The sequence below is a fragment of the Equus quagga genome, chromosome 2 (assembly GCF_021613505.1).
Source record: "Equus quagga isolate Etosha38 chromosome 2, UCLA_HA_Equagga_1.0, whole genome shotgun sequence".
Lineage (NCBI taxonomy): Eukaryota > Metazoa > Chordata > Mammalia > Perissodactyla > Equidae > Equus > Equus quagga.
In genome coordinates this window covers 130423872-130445145 of record NC_060268.1, presented here as the reverse complement: position 1 = coordinate 130445145, position 21274 = coordinate 130423872, and the positions used below count along the sequence as shown (strand labels likewise).

General features: G+C 35.7%; 1 protein-coding gene across 3 annotated transcripts in view; it reads right to left on the bottom strand.

Moving 5' to 3' along the window:
• CTNNA3 (catenin alpha 3) overlaps nt 1-21274 on the bottom strand; it is a 1485947-nt gene that overhangs the window by 33664 nt on the left and 1431009 nt on the right. For all 3 annotated transcript variants that reach the window (XM_046655293.1, XM_046655294.1, XM_046655295.1), the window contains one exon: nt 19259-19393. In XM_046655293.1, coding sequence (XP_046511249.1) covers nt 19259-19393 — 135 coding nt within the window. The remainder of the gene's footprint in view (nt 1-19258; nt 19394-21274) is intronic.

Genomic DNA, 21274 nt, shown 5'->3' with positions numbered 1-21274 from the left:
TTTAGCAAAATCAGAATTTAGATGCATAGGCTTCTATACCTACAGTGCAACAAAATTTCTCTGATTTAAGGGTGACACTCTGGTATTTCAGTCTTATATATGGCAAAATACTGGCATTCCCAGATCTCCAATCAAATTTTGGAATTATAGGCTATTCGTAACTCAGTTTGCGAAACGTGGATGCTTTTCACAAAAGAAAGCAATATTATAAAGGGTAGTATGCTTTCTCAGACTGTCTACTTAACCTTTCTTGTTTAACTGATGTTGTACATAAAATATTTAAGTCATGGCTATCATGAATCCTAAGATAATAATTCATATTTACTGATTTATTACCTTACCAAAAATATTACATCCTTTATCACATCTATTCCTCCAAACAAGCCAAACAAATTCTATGGGATATGTAAAAGTGAAATTCCCATTTTATAGATTAGGAAAAGGAGGTTAATTATCTTTCCAAGATCGTAACTCTAGTCAAAATTTATAGCTAATATCTACCCAGTTTAAATGCACTGTAAACAGTGCTTATTATGTGCTAAGCATTATTAAAGAGTATCACTTGTATTTAAATCATTTAACTGTCACTCCCTCAATTTTGTATTTTGTATGTTTATTAAATTGATTCTAATCTTTCTCTCCCAAATGTGATTGTGGTTTGCTCCAACTGCTTGGACCTTAATCAAACACACAATCTTGAAATGTTCTCAAAATGTTTGTGACTGGCAACAATGGGAAGAAGGTAAATGGGTAAAAGTCACATTTTGGAAAGGCTTAACCCTCACTCCAAGAACTGATGTTTCTGGATCACTCCATTTTAATATGGAATCTTCATCTCATATAAAGTTTAGTATCAGAGCCCCCCCTTACCTATTTTGTTTTATTTTATTTGTTTGTTTAGATAGTACAGAAGGAAAAACATATTCAACATAAGTGAAACTTTAAAGTGTCAGAGTAGATTTTATCTAGATTTCAGAGAGGAACTCTATATACATCTGTTCAATTTTCATTAAAGCAAGTTGATCCTACAATCATTAAAACAAAATTTAGAGCAGATGCAGGACAGGGTCTCTGGTGGTGTGGAAGGCAATTGGAGATGCATTAGAGCTTGGGTATGATAGCAAGGAGATTGCCACTGGCAGAAGAGTCAAAATGGGGAGAAGCATCCATTCGAATTTATTTTTATTGTCTCTTTTCTTTCTCCTTACCAATATGTCTTCTGACCTGAACTTCTTATGGGGGAAGTGAGAGAATAAAAACTGAAAAGATACTTAGAAAAGAGGAATTTTAGGTCACTAAGCTAGAATAAGTTATTCATTTACTTAAAGAATATTTAAATTTGAGAGACAGTGAAATGTACTGGCTAGGAGTGCAAGCTTTGGAGTCAAAATGCCTAGGTTTGAATCTCGGTTCCACCACATCCTAACTGTGTCACTTCAGAAGCCAGTTACTTAATTTTTGCTTCAGGTTTTAATTTGAAAAATTGTGAAAATAAAATAAAATGAAACTCTTTTAAAAGTTAAATAAAAAAATACACGTAAAGAACTTAAAACACTCTGCTGTATAGCAAGCTTCAGTAAGAGTTAACTATTACCACCATTGTTGCTGTTGGTAACATTAATAATATTTTTTAACATGCATTGTATTCTAGAAGCTAGGGTGACAGTTTTCACACAGATCTAAATGAACCGCATCTGCACATATACTTTCAAATATTACTAATGGGATACTCAAATGAGAAATGACACCATATTCTGAATGATATAGGAAAAACAAAATCTCGAAATGACTTTACGTCAAACCTACTTGCATGCAGCTAGCAGGGTGAATGGCGGGTGGCAGTGCGCCTTCCTCTTAGGATTTCCGTTCACGCTGGCTCACAGATCTACAGGCAAGAGCAACATGAGATCCCGGAAATGGGTCCCTGCTTTGTGATTCCATTTCTTGATAGAGCAGGAACCTCTTTACAAAGCATGTGGGTGAACTTTGGAATCGGAAAGACCTGCATTCTGCTCCTGGCTCCATCTTACAATAGGTATGTAAATGTGAGCAAATTATTAAACTTCTATGAGACACAGGCCATCCTTTGTAAAATGGAGATGATACTATTTACACACTAGGCAGATAATAACTAAAGGAGATGATGTATATAAAGCACAGTACCTTACATATCATGAGGCTTTAACAAGTCAGCTATTCTTACATTATTATATCTAAACTTTAAATTGGAAGATCCTGCAGATGTACCTTTTTAAAAACAACTACTATTCGTATGTATGTACATATGTATATATTTCTATATTCAGGCAAATGCTCTTGGTATATGTCCCCAGAGATCATGGCTAAAACAAAATCCTTTTTACTTGAGAAGACTTTTATAGCCTGAAAGGTTGGCAAGAGCAGATTCTTAAGTCATCTTGGATGAATTAGATGACCTTCTTTCTCAGGGTTCAAATCCCTTTTCCAACAGAGACCATAAACAGTCCAAATATTTACCCCGACCCCTCCAAAGTAGAAACAAACTGGGGTTGCTCTGGAGCGCCATTCATCACCTCCCCCTCTCTTTTCAGCTCACTCTGAGACACTGAATGGCATTAGGTAAAATTGTGCCATCAACGGCATTGCACCTGGCATGGCTGGTTCTCCCAGGTGGAAAAGCAGATGTATAATGGACCTATTCGAAAATGCTACATTAGAGAAACAGCTCTACAAACAAAATTAGTAAGACAATGCTGAGGGTTGCTCTTCTTTCTGTCCCATTGTAGTTTATCATCCAGAAAAAGGAATTGCCAGGTAAACCATGGAGAAGCACAATTAAGGGGGAAGGCGAAGTGGAGGAGTTTTGTAGTGGCATCCCCCGGATACTGTGCAGAGAGAGAGAATGCAAACTAAGGCATTCAGCTCATATGTCTGTGTGTATTAAGCCATTTAGCTAGCGTATGGTATGTTTCAGGCTGTCCCAGGGATGTAGACAAGGAACTAAATATTGACTCAGCAAGAGCTCAAATGAGAGGTCTAATTAAATTAAATGGTACAAAGGGGAGGCTTGTTTCATAGACTCCAGTAATTGCTTAAAACACAAAAGAGACCAAATAAAGGTCAAAGAGATATAGTAATAGCCAAGCAGATATATATAGTGAGACGTGGAGAAGACATGAACATAGAGGTGACCACCAGTTAAAGACTATCAGTGACTCAATTGTGAAAAAGGACTGGATGTCATGACCATAAATAATCAACGGTGCCTTTAAGCAGAGTCTGGCACTGACACTTGCATCAGCATGCTAGTTTTAATTTCACTTTAATGACTGGCTATGTGCAGAAATGCCTTAGGGTGACGCCCTTTCCTTGGAAGAACTTGATTGAGAGCTCATGGAGGAAAGGTGTAATACTTTTGAGCTCTAAAAATGCTGGGTTTCAAGTTCCACTCCACAAAGGACAGAGTGTGAAGGACCATGAGGATGACTCTAGTGGGTTAGCTATTTCGGAACACAGTGTTGGAAATACGAGAAAGCATCTATGTGAATGGGCAGAAAGATAAAGAAGGACTCTGATTTCATCTTTGTGACCCCTAAGCCACTATCACTGCACATCGAGGGCAGCAGAGGCCCTCCCAGAGAGGGAACTGGATGACGGAGGTGGAGGAGGAGGTGAAAGAGATAGATCTCTTTCCCTGTACTTAAGCTCTCTGAGCCTTAGTTTCTTATTTATAAAATGGGAATCATAGTGGGACTTTCCTCAGAACATTGTTGTGAGTATAAAATAATTAATATTTGTAAGGGATTTAAAATGACTTCTGGTTGTTATTAAGAGCTCGATAAATGTTAGCTGTCATTGTTATCATTACCCTCATAATCACCACAGAAATGAAGAATAAGAAACTTGTCCTAGAAAAGTGCCGCATCTGCTCAAAGTGTGAGATACGGACACTGAATTTGTTCAATTTTCCCTTTTCAATAAAGCTTCTGTACCTGTTTGCTGGGCCACTTAGCATTGCCTGTATGTGATTTAGAGTCAAAGGACTGGGCTTAAGATCTTGCCTTCCCTTTTGATAGCTTTGTGATCTTGGAGAAGTTGCTCAACCTTTTGAAGCTTCAGTTTCCATATCTATAAAAATAGTAAGAACACTAGCTATCTCATACAACTTTTTTTTGGTGAGGATTATGAAAGTAAATGCATCTCAAATACTTAGGACAGTGTCTAGCATTAATAAGCACTCATTTCATGTACATACGCAGACATATGCATACATATTGCACACCTGGTTTACATATGTAAACTATACTTATGTGTGCACACACAAACACACACAAAACCCTATACTCCTTTAACTCTAAATGGAATCTCAGAATTTTTTAAAAATTATTTTATTGAGGTCACACTGGTTTATAACATTGTGTAAATTTCTGGTGTACATTATTACACTTGAGTTTCTCTATAGACTATATCACGTTCACCACCAAAAGTCTTGTTTCCATCTGTCACCATACATATGTGCTCCTTTACCCCTTTTGCTTTTCCTCCTCCCCCTTCTCCTCTGGTAACCACCAATCTGTTCTCCTTTTCTATGTATTTGTTTGTTTATCCTCCACATATGTGTGAAATCGTACCGTATTTGTCTTTCTCTGACTGACATTTTACTTAATACCCTCAAGGTCCACCCAAGTTGTCACAAATGGTACAATTTTTCCTTTTTTATGGCTGAGTGGTATTCCATTATATATATACCACATCTTCTTTATCCATTCATCTGTTGGTGGGCACTTGAGTTGCTTCCACATCTTGGCTGTTGTGAACAATGCTGTAGTGAACGTAGGGGTGCATAGATCTTTTTGGATTAGTGTTTTCATGTTCTTTGGATAAATACCTAGAAGTGAAATAGCTTGATCGTATGGTAGTTTTATTTTTAATTTTTTGATAAATCTCCATGCTGTTTTCCATAGTGGTTGCACCAGTTTGCATTCTCACCTGCAATGTATGAGGATACAATCTCAGAACTTTTTTAGCTTAAAGAACCCTAGTCATATACCCATTCTCTCCATCTTTTGTCAGTCTCTGTTTCTGTCTTTTTCTCACTCTCATTCACATACACACACAAACTATTCAGGCAAAAGGTTTACGGGTCTAGGGGCTGGCCCCGTGGCTGAGTGGTTAAGTTTGCATGCTCCACCTCATTGGCCCAGGGTTCAGATCCTGGGCGCAGACATGGCACCACTCATTGGGCCATGTTGAGGTGGTGCCCCACATGCCACAACTAGAAGGACCCACGACTAAAATATGCAGCTATGTGCTGGTGGGATTTGGGGGGAAAAATCAGGGGGGACAAAAAAGAAGACTGGCAACAGTTGTTAGCTCAGGTGCCAATCTTTAAAAAGGATAAAAAAGGTTCATGGGTCTATACTTACAGTATTCCTTAATCCAAATAGACTTTTCTTGATTTATCATTAAAATCATTACCTTGCCTTTTACGGCAATTTATATTTTCAGTTCTGTTTCATAGAACATTTCTCTTCTCTATCTAACCAAATTCTTCAAATTCTTTATTATTCAGCTCAAATTTTCTGTGAAATTCTTCAGACTATTCAAATCAGAGTACTTCCTTTGCTGTAGATCTTTGACGTCTATTGCCCCAAACACCTAATTGCTTATTAATTCTGTACTGCTGTTAAACGTTTCTGTAACATATTGGGCTGTTGTCTTCTGCCTGAGATCTTAAAAGCCCATGCTATCAGAAATGTTAATCTTACCAAAATGACTCCCCTGAATTTTTGGGCAGCTGAAGTTCTACTCTATATTGCAATTGAATAATTCTGAATGTGATATTTGCATAAACAGTCTTGATGTTGAGTAAAAATATCTCTGTGTTTGATCTTTCTTCAAATCTAAGGGCTAAATGTTTCCATTTGCATTGGCAACAAGTAAAGTCCAAATATCTACCTGAAGGTCTTTTCCCTTGTTCTGAGTATAGTCAAGAATAGCCTAAGATTGACTGCAAATTCTTCTATTACTCATCAGCTGCATGTAGACCAAACTCTAATTGTGGTACAGAAACCAATCCTCAAATCCCTTATCAAGTGCTGCTGCTGAAACAGGGATGGGCAGTAAGCAACTTTGTGACATGCAAAGGAAATATCCCACTAAAAGGAGAACATTTTCTTAGGCTTCTTCCTTTAAACTTAATTTGAAATAAACTTGTATAATAATTAGATGAAACATACCATGAATAACATCACTTCATGGTAAAGTTAGCATTATCCCACATTAGCTAATACAATTACTACTGTGATGACTACTACTACCACTGCTACTGTTACTAGCTGATATTTAATAAGTACCTGCTAAATGCTAGACACCACGGTAAGCACATTACATGTAATACTTTATTTCCCTCTTGGAAGGTATTTATGAGCCAGTGAACAATCCTCCTGGCCTTCCCTTTCCTCGTACAGAGTTAATGGAGACCTCATAGTGAGATTCCAGGAAGTACATGAATCCCGGTTCTGAGTAACTACGTAGAGAAAAGCTCTCTACCAATTTGCATCAAAGTTAAATGTGAGCAAAAATTAAAAACTTTGTTGTTTTAAGTCATGAGAATTGGGAGCTATTTTTTGTGACAGTAGAACAGAACCTAAGTTGACTAACTCGATTTTGTTGACTAGAAAAACCTTCTTTAAATGTTTTTTTCAATTACAGATATTCTTTTTCCATGCTACATGATGCAGAGCCTGAGGCTAGACTAAAAATGATTCATTTTTGTGCGGAATAGGAGTGGATTTGTACTCTATATCTGGTTGAAGGTTTAAGTGAAGCTCGTAAAACACTCATGGAAGAGCGTCAATTTTGCCATTAGCAATAATAAATAATACCATGTGTGCACATACACACGAATGCACACACACACACAGTAGTTGCTCAACGTTTGCAGTATATGAGTGATATCTAAAGTGTATGTATCCCTTTTGAAAAAACACAGAACTTTATCATAAAATTCAACCATGAATTAATTGCCTGTGACCCAGGGTTTGCTCCAAACTTTCCCGAGACATCTAATATTGTGAAGAGATGACTGAATGCACTTGTTCCCCGAGGGTTGTGTTATTTTTGTGATTAGCTACATCATCAAAAGCAGCATTTCCAGATCATATTATCACAACTGTCTGCTGAAAGGCTTCACTAAATTGAGATTTAATGTTGCAACTTCACGTTTTATTGAGGGACAGTGTAAGAAATGTTTCTTTGAGCATTTCAGTCTTTTATAGACCTCTAGGTTAAACATCATTCATCATGTTACCGATTGTTACTCAAATAATGGCCACACACAATAAATTTCTGTTTAAATTTAAAGCCTGATAAACATTTTCTCTCCCTAAAGAAATGTCTATGTTATCATCAAGTAATGACAACGATCCAATATAATTACTTGTCAATTTCCAGTTGAATGTATTCAACTAGAGTAAGTAATTCACTTGAAAGCTTGTAGTACCCATTTCTTTGTTTTCCAAAAATTAAAAAAAAAATTCTTTAAGGTCTGTTTTTAGTTTAAATTTCTAATTCTTATAGTTTTCTGGATTTATAAAACTGCTACAATTTTTCAGAAGCGTGAGGGATATAAATTCTATTTGTAAATTAACGTTTCCTATAATTAATTTGCTTTGCTTGTCTTTTCTTTCCAACTGAATTCCATGAGAACAAAGACCTCATTTACTCATCTCTGCATTGTTGTTTCAGGGCAGCAAAATGAGAATAAATATACGTTAGTGTGGAATGACACAAAAAGCTCGGAAGCTAGAGCCTGGATTCACATTTTCACTTCATCACTTACTAACCATATGACATTTGGCAAGTTATTTTCATTTATTAGCTTTAGTTTTCTTGTCAACAAAATGCTACAAGTTTACTTGTAGCATCGTTGAGAGGATAAACGAATATACATGAATGTGTCAATAAAAGTGGTGTATTCACCAAATTCAGCAAAATCTCCCATCACCTCTTTTCCATCCATAAAGAAATCGACGGAAAAGGACACAATGATGCTATCATTTGTCTCTTGAGTGGGTACCTACAAAGAGAGCTTGAGAGGAGTTTATGCATGTGGTTTACTGAAGGCCTGTTCTCAGGAGAAGGGATGGGAAGAAAAAAGAATAGGGTGGGTGAGGGTAATAAGAACATTGTTGGTCTCAACCAGAGACCAGCTTTGGCCTGATCTCATAGGGGCTGTGAAATGCACAGAAGAGTTGGTTCCATCTTGAGGCAAGGAGCCTGGTCTTTTGGATCCTACCCTCAGTCATTCACTATCTATAGGCTTCCACGGTACGCAGGGGTGGTGGTGCATAACCACACAGAGAGGAGGACTCCCGTTTGTCTAAGGACAATTATCTAGAGAAGGGAGCAGCTGTGATATGTCGGCAGCCAACACTCGCAGGAGTTAGGAGATGAGTGAACTACCAGGTGAGGGGATCTGGCTGGAGTAGCAACATCCATAACAGCATTATTAGCTTTCCCTTAGTTCTTGTCATCCCTTAGGCCAATAATTCTCAACCAGGAACAATTTTGCATTTGACAGTGTCTGGAGACATTTTTGGTTATCACAGCTGATTTGGGGGGGACTGGCATCTAGTGAGTCAAGTCCAGGGATGCTGCTAACATTCTACAATGCACAGAACAGTCTCCCACAACAAATAACTATCTAGCCCCCAAATCCAAATGCCAATAGTGGCAAAGGTGAGAAATCCTCAAATAAACAAATACATAAATGTCAATATTTATTTTATTTATTACTAACAGTTGTTGATTTGCTATTAATATCATTCAGAGTTTACTACTCAAAAGGAAACAATGTAGGATTGCATTGGTTTTGTTAGAGAAAACACTCACACACACACCCCCACACAAACATGGCCTCACAGGAACTTTTGTGAATATGACTAGTATTACTTCATAATGCAACAACAAGCACAAATTCAGCATGAGTCATGGACTGAAATGATTACTTTTGCAAACGTCATCCATAGTATCTTGTGCCTTTTTCACATCTGCTTTCAGTTCTGCCTTTCTCCGTGCCTTTATGGATTTTGACACCAGCACTTTGCTGTCCTAGAATCTTTACTCTTTGATTTTTTTTTCCTTTGTCCCCTTTTCTTCCGTGTCTTTTCTCCCTGACTTCCAGCTGAAGTCATAAACATCAGGATGTTTGCATCCAGCTCTACTCTTTTCCTTCAGCTGCACTTTGTCTAATAGGGAATTTAGCACCATCCTATAGCTGTCAAATACCTCTTGCTCATTTTCGTGACCTCTCTTCTCATCCCTTTGAAGTTCTGTGGTTCAGGTTGTTTAGCACACAATAGAAATAATTAATCCTGTCTTTTCTTTTCTAAGGATTGATAACGAGCTAATTTTTTTTCTAAAACAGAAATAGTCTTTTCTATTGTTTTAAATTCTTTGAATATTTTCCTTTTTAATAATGTTGAACCACTTGAAATGCAAATAAGAATATGGCAATTATTATAAGGAGTAAATTTAACAGTAGAAATTCTCACATCACATTTATATTTTTGTTCCCTTTCCCCTTCCATTTCTTTCCTTTTCAACATTTTTGTGTGTGTGTGCCTTATCCAGATGTTTTATCCTCTCCATATCTTAATTGCACAATGAGAATCTAATCTTGCAAAACACGTCACCACTGTTCTCAGAGAGATACCATAGCAGTCTCAATAAAGCCATGTAAAATCAGTCCTATAACTATTCACAATATATTGAACCATTTTGATACACATCTCACTTTCCTCTGGATCTGAAATTAATGGCTAACTCCTAAAACATTTGATCTCATTCTCACTGATGCATATTGCTTAAGCAAATTTCTAGAAGCACTTTTTAAAACAAAACAAATCAAAACAACTTGCTATGTCATATTATAATTTGATGATTGATTCTTAGAGGAAAATTTTCGATAGAAACTGGCAAGGGAAAGGAACAGCAGAAAGGAATGAGATCAATGTTTCCAGAAAGACGGTAAAATAGGAAGCACCAGAAATCTGTCTCCACACCCAGATCACAACTATACTGGTGGGATTTGTCTGATGTAACTACTTAGGAACTCTAGAGCCTATTGAGGGCTTGCACCTTCCAGAGGAAGGCTTGGTACATTACAGTTAATTTCTGTCAATTTCAGCTCTCAGCACAGTAGCAGTTATCCATCCCTCATCCCTCAGCCACTCAACAGGCAGCTGTGCACATGTTCCTGGAGCAACTTGCATGCAACTTGTGAGAGTCAGGGTAGGCAAAAAGGACCCTGTCCTCCAAATATCAGAAGTCTGTGCTCTGATCACTGATTACTGCTTCTCATTACAGAGATGCAGACAAAGAGCCATTGACCACTGTTGTTGCACCTGTCATTGTTGCAAGCCCTTCCCACTCTGGCTGAAGTAACTTCCAGGGGATTTATGTCCAGCAACTTTATTTATCCCCTTCATTTTTCTCTTTTTCCACTTTTGGAAGCCAGACATTGAAGACTAGGACATTTAAAAGTGGTCACATATACAGGGGAAATTAGAAAGTCACTGCTCATGTCCAGGGGAAGGCATAGGCTCACAAAAGACCTGGGAAGAACTTCAGTTTACACTTCAGCCTGGTCCTTGGTACAGAGACAGCCTACAGCAATCAAAAAACAAAACAAACAAAAACTCCACAAAAAAACAAAACCATAAAGCAAACAAATAAAAAAATCCAGCAAACCCTGGAGAAGGAGGAGAATCTGATGTCCAGAGTTACCACATAATTAGATTCAAATATCCAGTTTTCAACAACAAAAAGCACACAGCATACAAAGAAACAGGAAAGGATGTTCCATTCAAAGGACAAAAAAATAAAACAACAGAAACTGTTCCTGGGAAAGACATAATGGTAGATCTACTAAAGAAAAACTTTAAGACAGCTGTCTTAAAGATCCTTAAAGAACTAAAGGAAGACATAGGCAAAGTCAAGAAAGTGATGTATGAAGAAAATGGAAGTATCAGTTAAGAGATAAGAAAACCTAAAAAGAAACCAAAGAAATTCTGGAGCTGAAAATACAATAACTGAAATGAAAAATTCACTAGAGGGATTCAAAGGCCTGTTTGAGGAGGCAGAAGAAAGAATCAGTAGATTTGAAGAGGGGACAAAGAAATGAACAACTCTGAGGAACAGACAGAAAAAAGACTGAAGGAAACTGAACAGAGCCTAAGGGACTTGAGGGACACTATCAAGCAGACCAACATACCCATTGTGAGAGTCCAAGAAGAATAGAGAGAGAAAGAGGCAGAAAAAAATATTTGAAATGGCTGAAAACTTCCCAAATTTGATAAAAGATGTGAATATAAACATCCAAAACATTCCATAAACTCAAAGTAGGATGAACGCAAAGAGACTCACATCAAGACACATTATAATCAAACTATTGAAAGCCGAAGATGAAAAGAGAATTTTGAAAGCAGCAAGAGAGAAGCAACTTGTCTCTTATAACAGATCCTCAGTAAGATGATCATCATATTTCTCATTGGAAATTTTGAAGGCCAGAGGGCAGTGGAATGATATATTTAAGGTACTAAGAGAAAAACTATCAATTGAGAAAACTAGATCCAGTAAAACTGTCCTTCAAAAGTGAGGGAGAAATTAAGACGTCCCAAGGTAAACAAAAGCTGAGAGAGTTCATTATCACTAGACCTGCCCTGCAAGAAATGCTGAGGGGATTCTTGTAGGTTGAAATGAAAGTCACTACACAGCAACTCAAAGTTGTATGAAGAAATAAAGATCTCAGTATAAATATACAGACAATTATAAAAGCTGGTATCATTGTAATAATGGTGTGTAACTCCAATTTTTGTTTTCTACATGATTTAAGAAACTAACACATTAAAAAAATTATTATTCAAAGTTAGTATCATTGTAATTTTGGTTTCTAACTCCACATTTTGTTTTCTATATAATTTAGGATACTACTGCATTAAAGTTTTTTTAGTTTATGTTTTTAAATAAATAATTTATAAAGATGTAATTTTGACATCAACAACTGAAGGGAGTGGAGGATAAAGCTACTAAAGAAGTAGAATTCTTGTATATTATTGAAGTTAAGCTTGAATAAATTCAATTAGAATATTATAACTTTAGCATATTAAATGTAACCTGCATGGTAATCACAAAGAAAATAGTTGAAGAATATACATAAGAGGAAATAAGAGAGGAATTTAAAAATTCACTATAAAAGAGAATAAGATCATAAATTCTGAGTTAGAAGGAACCACAGAGGTCATGTAATCCCAAACCTTAGATGAAGAAACACAAACCCAAAAAGATTAATGTCTCGACTGCAACCTGGGTCTCCTGATTTGAAGTCCAGTAGTTTTCCTATTGTATCACATTAGCTTCCCAGGTTGAAGTTGAAGAGTTTGTCCTGGTCAGGCTTTCTTAGGAGTTCAGGATCATTAAATCATCATTCTTATCAACGAATACTATGTTCTAATCAGTGTTTTCTCACACCTTTCAATTAAAACCATTCCTTCTGTTTTGATATCTGTAGCGACCATCTCAGCTGAGTGTACGAATACTACCGCCTGTCATTTTGCCACCAAACTCACTGGGAGGCCAGTGAGGGTTTACTTTCAGTAGCAATAAAATGAAAACATAAGAGTTAGATTCTAGTCCTGGCTCTGCCATTAGACACTTCATGAACTAGGGCAAGTCATTGAAAGTCCCTGACCTATTTCATTGTTTGTAAAGTTAATTTGAGTTAAATAATTATAACGTGAATAGATTACCTCTAAGATTCCTTCAAGTGCTATTACAACTGGATGCATAACACAATTAGCATTCTCAAGAAAATCGAATCCATCATGGTATCAGTTTGTTTAGATATCAAGAGAATTTCTTAGTCCACTTTATTACAATGCAATAAAGAAGAACACAATATCCCACACATTTTCTTATTTTTAAAATATATTCTTTGAATTTCTAAGGTCCGATTACTTCCATTTGCCTCCTACCTAGCCTTAAACAAACAAACAAACAAACAAAACAACTCTATAGAGAGTTAAATTTATTGGCAAAGTGTCTTCCCTCTTTCCTTTTCTCCGTGCCCTTCTCCCCATTTATCTTCCCTTTTTCATTTCTTTCATCTCTCTTCATTCCATTTCGTACATCTCTCAGTCATTTTTTTTAACCTCTAAACATTTCAGTTAATTTCCCAAATCTTCTTTTACTTTTCCCAATTTTCTTGATGACTACCAACAACTGCAGTAGGTTCAGAAAGCTCATTCACTAATTCCCTTAACGTCTTAATGTGGCAAGCACATTAACCTACTAAGTCATTCTGTATGTAGTTGATTGCCTGAGTTCTGTAGGCCCTAGTGGCTCTTTTGGTCAATAGCTGTATTGTTGCTATTCCCTATCATTCCTAATTGAATGCACACTGCCCCTTGATTTCTGCTAAAGCTGAGTTGCTGTTGCTTGGCAAATTTTCAATCTTGCTGATCTTTCCCCCCCAACTGATGAGTTATATTTATTTATCTAATCTTTAAAATTGTGGCTTTGGCACACCTGCCTCAGAGTAAGACAGCACAATTAAACACATTAAAGGAAATACACAAAACATAGTGATTACATAACATAATTAATCAGTATTAAGTAGTATAAAAAATTGCAGGCCTGAAAACAACACTTGGGGAAAGGGTAATTTGAAGAGTTTAAAGCCATTTTAATTACTTGACTGTTTTCTCCTGAATTTTATTTTTTATACATACAGGCTAAAATATAACAATATTTCTTTACGGTGACACTCCTTTCATAAAATACAATGGCTTCCTCACTTGGCACTGTACATAAGAACACTAGAGGTACAATTGATGGAGAATTTACGGGAATGCCCTTGGGTAACCCAGGTACATTTTAATCTTCCTAGCGTTATCTTTTGACTATATTCCCAAACTAGTACATTAATAAGTCGGGGTGACTGTGGAAACTCATCTGCAATAGTATGTTTAGTTATAATTTTATCATGTTTTGCTATCATTTTTTCAATTAAAGTCTTATATACTCCCCCTTTCTCTGAGAGAGGATAGCCATCGAAAGGCCACCTTGGCTTCATTTCCGTGTGACTGAAGGATAAACTGAAAGTGAGTCAGGTCCCATAATCCAGGTAATGTCCTGGAGCTTGGCTCTGGTGGAACAATGTCTAGCATACTGTATCTCTGATTACTATCTCAAATCATTACTGTTAACTCAGATTATTTTCTCTTCTAAGCAACATTGACTAGTGAGTGAAGATTTGGACATCTTTAGTTTGTCCTTTTGCTAAAATGAAACTATGGATTGAGCTCTCACATCTTAAACTTAGCAGAAAACTACTCCTTCCATTTCATCAAAATATGGGATCCATAAGAAGATCAACTTCCCATTCATCTCTATCCAAATGTGTTTATGTCTTCATTCATCTTTATCCTGGCTCTGGAGAGTTCCTTTCTTCCAAAGCTAGTCTTTCTACCTGTTTTCCTAATTCCATTCCCTGTCCCTTGCTTAAGACTTTATTCTATCAGTTAGTCTTAATTGTTCATTGATTCATTCTTTTCCGGATTTTTCTTGCTCTTTGCCTAAAAATTTTCTCAATTACTGCCATCTTAAAAAGTACATAAATAAAAATGTTAACCAAAAATGGAAGAAAAGAAGCTTCCAGCAATTCCATCTGTCAGTCAATTCTCTCTCCCTCCCTGCCTTTCTCTCTCTCTCTCTTTCTCCTTCCTTTCAATTACAAACTACTTAAAAATTTAGTCTATGCTGCCATCTTTTTTCTGTCACTGCATACTCAGTATTCAGCCCACTATGGTCTAATTTTTACCTTCACTGTATTACTGATATTGCTTTGGAAAAGATCTAAATATACCTTATTAAGTGCAAGATTCAGTATACACTTGAAAGCTCAGTCAATCTGAATTTTCTGCATTATTTATGGTCATTGGCTACTATATTTTCAATCATTCAAAAATATTCAAAGACATTATAGTCTAGAGGAGAATATATATAAAAAATAAGATAACTACAATATATGTGAAAACTGTTGTGATTTTGATAATCAGAGAGAGATATGGTAGAAATTGCTAGTTGCCACCCGATAGGCAGTCTCTCTTTTCATAGAAAGAAAATTATCATTTAATTGAGGAAAGCAATGTTCCAAGATTAAAACACAAACAAATAAATTTTACATTTTGCAGCACCCTTGAGGTTATGTATAGACCTCTGATTAAGTTCTGGCCAATAATATGCAAAAGAAAGCATCTGGAAAGGACTTAAAAAGATGTAAGTAATGTTTGCTTCCATTTCTCTTCATTCCTACGGTCTGGAATATAAAAATCCATAGACAGAGTTGCAGAAGGCATATTTTGACCTTGATAAAAATGAAAGTCAGAACACAAGGCTATTAAAGCATAAAGACAGAAGTGCCTCATTCCCTGATGACTTTGTGAAGCTGCCATAACAGTCCTGGACTGCCCATTCTCAGGCTTTTTTTATGGAGATGGTAAACTCCCAATTTGCTTAAACTGCCAAAACCAAGTCTTTGTATTTGATACAGGAACATTAGAATCACTTGTGTGTAGAAAAAATTCTTTCTTGGATCTCTGAGTTATTTTTTGTCTTCTTCAATATACTTTCACTGGATGGTCCCATCCATTTCTCCTTCATGTCTGTCTCCTGAGTTCCAGAACCATATACCCAACTTCTCCTAGACTTTTCTCTTCATATGTGCCTTAGTCACTTAAATTCAACAAGCAAAACCTGAATGACTTGTCTTACTCCTCCTAATCTGCTCTTGCTTCTATATATGGCTTTTGGTTAATGATACCACTCTTGACTAAGCTATCAAATCCTCAGAGGTAAGTCTTAATTCTTCCTTCTCCTTCATCCTTAACATTCAATAGACCATTGATTTTAATTACTTCTACTTCAGATTTTTTTCTTGCATGGATACACTCCTCCCCGTTCTCATCAATATTGCCTTCACCCAGGTTCTCATTGTTACTGCTTTGGACTATTTTTAAAAATCATTCCAAAATAAGCCTCCTCCTCCAGTCCCTCATCTTTCCAATCTATCACCACCCTGTCAAAAAGAGTTAACTTCCAAATACATAGATCTGTTTATGCCCATCTCAAACAGAAAAGTTTTCAATTACTCTCAATTCCCTACAGGGTAAAGTTAAAATGTTATAAATGATCCTTTTGAAACAGCCTCAGTTTTGTTTGCAGCTTTTCTTCTATTCCCCATCCAATGAAACACACACCAACAGTACCAACTACAATTGTTTCCTGTCACATCAGACTGTTTGTTATTTCTATAATATTCCTTCTCCTTTCCTACCTCTATCTTTTTATTTCACTTGTCCCATCTACCTTGAATCCTGTTCCTCTGCTTTTCCCATAAGTGCACATTTGTTTTTTACTTATTAATCAAGGCCTAAATTAGAGTCAAACAACTTACAGAGCTTTCTCTTCTCACTTGCCACATCAGTAGAATTAATTATTCCCTTACCTCTTACGGTGTGCATTTGTGCATACCACTATTATATAGTTTATGACATTGTCTTGCATATTTAGGTATATTTTATGTGTCTTAATTTTGTATGTATTTGAGCCTCTTAAAGGAGGCACCATATACTCATTTTGCATCCCCCAGATGTTCTACAATGCATTTCACAGAGAGGATGCTCAATTCATAGTTGAGTACTGGACTAATTACACTTTAGTTGCCTTATAAGTGAAACGTGTAAGTTCAGGATAAGTGCTTTCAGATCACTGTAAGAAGGACTGGAGAAGAATTTTAATCGAATGGTCTATTATGAGAATGGTAGTCAAAGTCCTTAATGGTATGAATTCATCGTCCTTATCCTAGACCCTAACCCCCCAGACCCAGAAAGCACTCAGCACATTCAGTCCAGAAATGCATTCCATTCATACCTACTTCTTTTTAACCAAATATATCTGCTAAATGCAATATTTCATGAACCTGATTTGGAATGCAAATTTTACTTAGTGGACTTTGAATAATCAGTAGTTTTGAATACCAAATTTCTATAATTTTTAATGAGTTTCCCTGCCTTAGAATCATGCTTGCTACTTTTCAAAAAACCTCAAAAAAAAAATGATGACTTGGATTGGAACTTCTTTTCAATTTAAGGAAGAAAGAAGAACAAGATGAGAACTCAGGGTCACCGAGAGATTAAAGCAAGTGTGTTTTGACACACGGAAATAACAAGTATTTAAGGATCTCTCCAGGATTGACCTGTAAGCAGATGGCGGTACAGCATGTGAAGGGGGACACTCCCTTTTCTCAGATTTATTTTTTCTAATGGGAAATAGTGAGTGAAACGATGACAAATAGTTTTAGATTTGCAATGCTAGTCCTCCTTTTATATAATGACTCAGCGTTCAAATTGTAAATCATGCATTCTAAATGGCTCATTCCTAATCCATCTCTAAGATATGTAAAGTTGATGAATTTAAATCATCATATCAAACAGAAAAGAATACAAACTTAATTTATACATCTGGAGGAAATTATATTTTGGAGGGAAAATTAACAGTAACATATTTTAACAGTTAGGTATAAGCTGGGCTTCTAGCAACTTTTTTTAAAGTTTCAGATAATATGAAGAAGTAGCATATAATTTGAAAATAAAATTCATATTGAAATAGACCTTGTGGATGATCTTGAGTATGTGAAATTGAGGAAAGTAAACAGACAACAGACTTGGGTCTCCAAACAAATTAAATCTGTGAAAAATATGCGTAGTATAATGTTAAAAGAGAAAATGAAAACTGAATGTCTAGTAGTCCAAAATAAAGAAATAATATTTTTTAGTGTGTGTGTATATATACATATGCTGTGTGTATATGTTCACATATATATGTATGCATATACGTATTCACAAACATATTTCCTTTGGGAAAACGATAGGGAACCAATATTGCATAGGTTGTAGTGGTTTGTGTATTTGTTTTTGTAAAATTTGAATATCATGGAAAATAAATCATTTTTTTAACTCTAATAATTAGTAGACAGAATTTCCTAGCTGTTCACTTTTGATTTGTGCTCTTCAGTTTCATCATAGATTCAAGGTTGTCCACCTGAACAGAGACACAAAGGACTTTCAGGGTAAACCCCAGTTCTGACGTTGACTATTATGACCTTGGGCAAGCTATTTAACCTTGCTGAATTTCATTTTTTTCAAGTGTTAAATAAAACAAAACAAACAAAATAAACAATATATCTGGCATGCTATTGTGAAGATTAAACAAGATAGAATATAGTCGAGAGATAGTTGATAAGGCTTAGTTCCTTGCCCTCTACCCTTGATGGTAATTCTGTGCTTGTGTTTTTGCAACCATGTTCTTTTTAGGAGTGTTAGTTCATTGAGGGAAAGTATAATGTCAGGCTATAGGGGTCCTGGATGTTACAAATTTGTAAGTATGCTGTTACCGTTTTAAAAAATTTGTTCTCGTGAATATAAGTTCCAAGAATGTTCATGATGTTTCACTTTAACTTAAATTTATAATCTTGGTCCATGTCCTTCTCAAAGTCACTGATAACTGGATCCAATATAGATATCAAACATTATTTTATTACCAAACCCACTCTAGAGAAATGATCTACTGTTATTAAAAGATGAGCAGAATAGTTAGAAATTATTTCTACCACGGTCATTTTATAGTGATTTGAAACTCAGCGTCACCAAAGAATTTATTAAATTTCCTCTAAATCTATAATGACCTATCATAATCCACTTCTACAATTAGATATAAAAAGCTTTTAAGACCTGAATTTCTATGTTATATAAATGAATATCAATTAATAATAATAAAGCAATTATATCATTAATTTGCAATTCCAAATGCATATATTTTATAAAAATTACAGGATTCAATTGAGCTCCATCTGTATACTTTCTGAAGTCTGAAAACTATGCTCTAAATTAACACCCATTTCTTATCTAAGTGGCTTACAAAACCTGATTCATTCTAAAATCTCTGAAGTAAGTAAAAACAAATTGTATCAATTAATATTTCTTTAAGAAATTTGGAAGATTTCTTGCTAGTTTAATTACATGCAATTTCATACACTCCAATTGAGTTTGTTCTAACCTACATAGACGTACAAGCTTTATTGGGGTGAGGAGGGGTGTAACTGCTTTGTTTCAAGCATCTTCCACATGTGATGCTGTAAGGGTTGGACAGTACTCACAGCTGACATGATGAGCTCTCCCCCCAGGTTCTGGATCTCAGCTTTTACTTGACTGCAGATTTTCAGTTGGTGAGAGTAGAACTTAATCTGTTCCAGGTAGGCCAGCAAGTCCTGTTTGCATGATGGATCTGGACACTAAATATGCATAAAAGATAAAAATGAAAATAGTAAAATAAATAAGTAGACTATAGTGAGTAAATATTGGCATTGCTGGTACCTTATAAGACAGCAAGTTTATTTTCATTTAGCCCCATTTCTCAGACCAAACCCATGTAGATTCTGCTATGCTTCTACCACCAGAAGAGTTTATTCATGTTTCAATCTTAATTACTTCAGTGTAGACAAAAGAAATAGTAAAGGAATTTCCAGACATGAAATCCACATAAAATAGTAGCCTTTAACATATGATAGGGTTAGAAGCTTTCAGAATACATTTTTAGGTAAATCTAGAGAAATATTTAAAACATAATTATTCCTTTCACCTAGAGTTGTTATTAGAATATTCCTTGAGACCCATCGTTCTGCATTGTCTGACTTTTGTTATTTATACAGACACAAAAATATCTGTGCGGCAGGTGCCATGGCATGGTGATTAAGTTCTGCGCACTCAGGTTTTCTGGCCCAGGATCGCAGGTCCAGATCCCAGGTGCACACCTACACCATCCATCAGCTGTGCCATGGTGGTGATCCACATGTAAAGTGGAGGAAGCCTAGCACAGATATTAGCTCAGGGCTAATCTTCCTCCAGAAAAAAAGAGGAACATTGGGAACAAATGTTAGCTCAGGGTTAATCTTCCTTGGCAAAAAAAATGTCAGCAAGAAAACATATATGTTCTATTACTTTCAGTATTTAATGTTCTTAGTTATTACAGACAAAGGAAACCATTTCCATCTTAGATTACAGGCGTAGATCTACCTGGAGCCAAGAAACAGATAGAATACATATTTTAGAGATGTATCAAGTTTCTTCACCAAAAACAGTCTCCTACATTATATTATCTTCCATAAGGAACTTCCTGGACGACAGCTTTGAGCTTGAGCATAAGGTGGTAAATATCTGCAGTCAGGGTTTAATCTTTGTGCTCTTTCCCCTAAATTATAACAGATTTTTAAAAATTCCTGAAACTTAAATCCACTTTAAATACATCTTCATAAGGACATGAAATGTGGACAGTAATTTATGTGCAAAGCTATTCATTGCAGCTTTATTTATTGTAGAAAAATTTGGAAATAAGTTAAATGTCCTACAATAGTGGGAAGATTAAGTAAGAATGCATATCCTTATAAGGTGATATTATATAGTCTCAAGAAAATAATATTTTCAAAGGATATGGGAAAATGCTTTTGGACAGGTGAAAAAGCTCAGTATTAAAAAGTTCATATACTATCTCAATCAAATTGTGTAAAATATATGTTGTGTTGGTGTTTAAAACACGTTGGGAAATGAATTTATGAAAATGATAAACATGATACAATGAATAATTATCTTCTCATTTTACATATCGTAAACATATATTACTTCTATAATTATAAAAATGTTATTGTCAAAAAAAATTGATTCTAGTAACCTAAAATGCAAATTAAAAAGTGGGATGAAAGACCGGAAAGCATTTCACGCATTTCTGTTTTTACCTAGTAGTTAATAAGCCACAGCGTTGTTGGAAAATTCCTGACAGTCTTTTTCGTTTTTATATTTGCTACATAGACTAGTCTATAATAGCTCCAGAATGTGTGGACAAGATGAGAACATGTGACCCTCGAGTCAAAGTCAATCAACAAAGGTGGCAAAAAATAAATTCTTCTGAAGAAATACTGTCCATATGCTAAATAGAGATGGACATATGAATGGATACATAGATACATGACAGCCAGCCAGAGAGACAATCAGACAAGAGGATAGAGAGAGCTTGATATTAAGGGTGTTCCCAAATTTTAAACAAGGGAGTAAGGGCAATCCCCCAATTCTTATCAGGAAGATTAAATTGTAACTAATCAAGAAGAAGGAGAAGGAGGAAA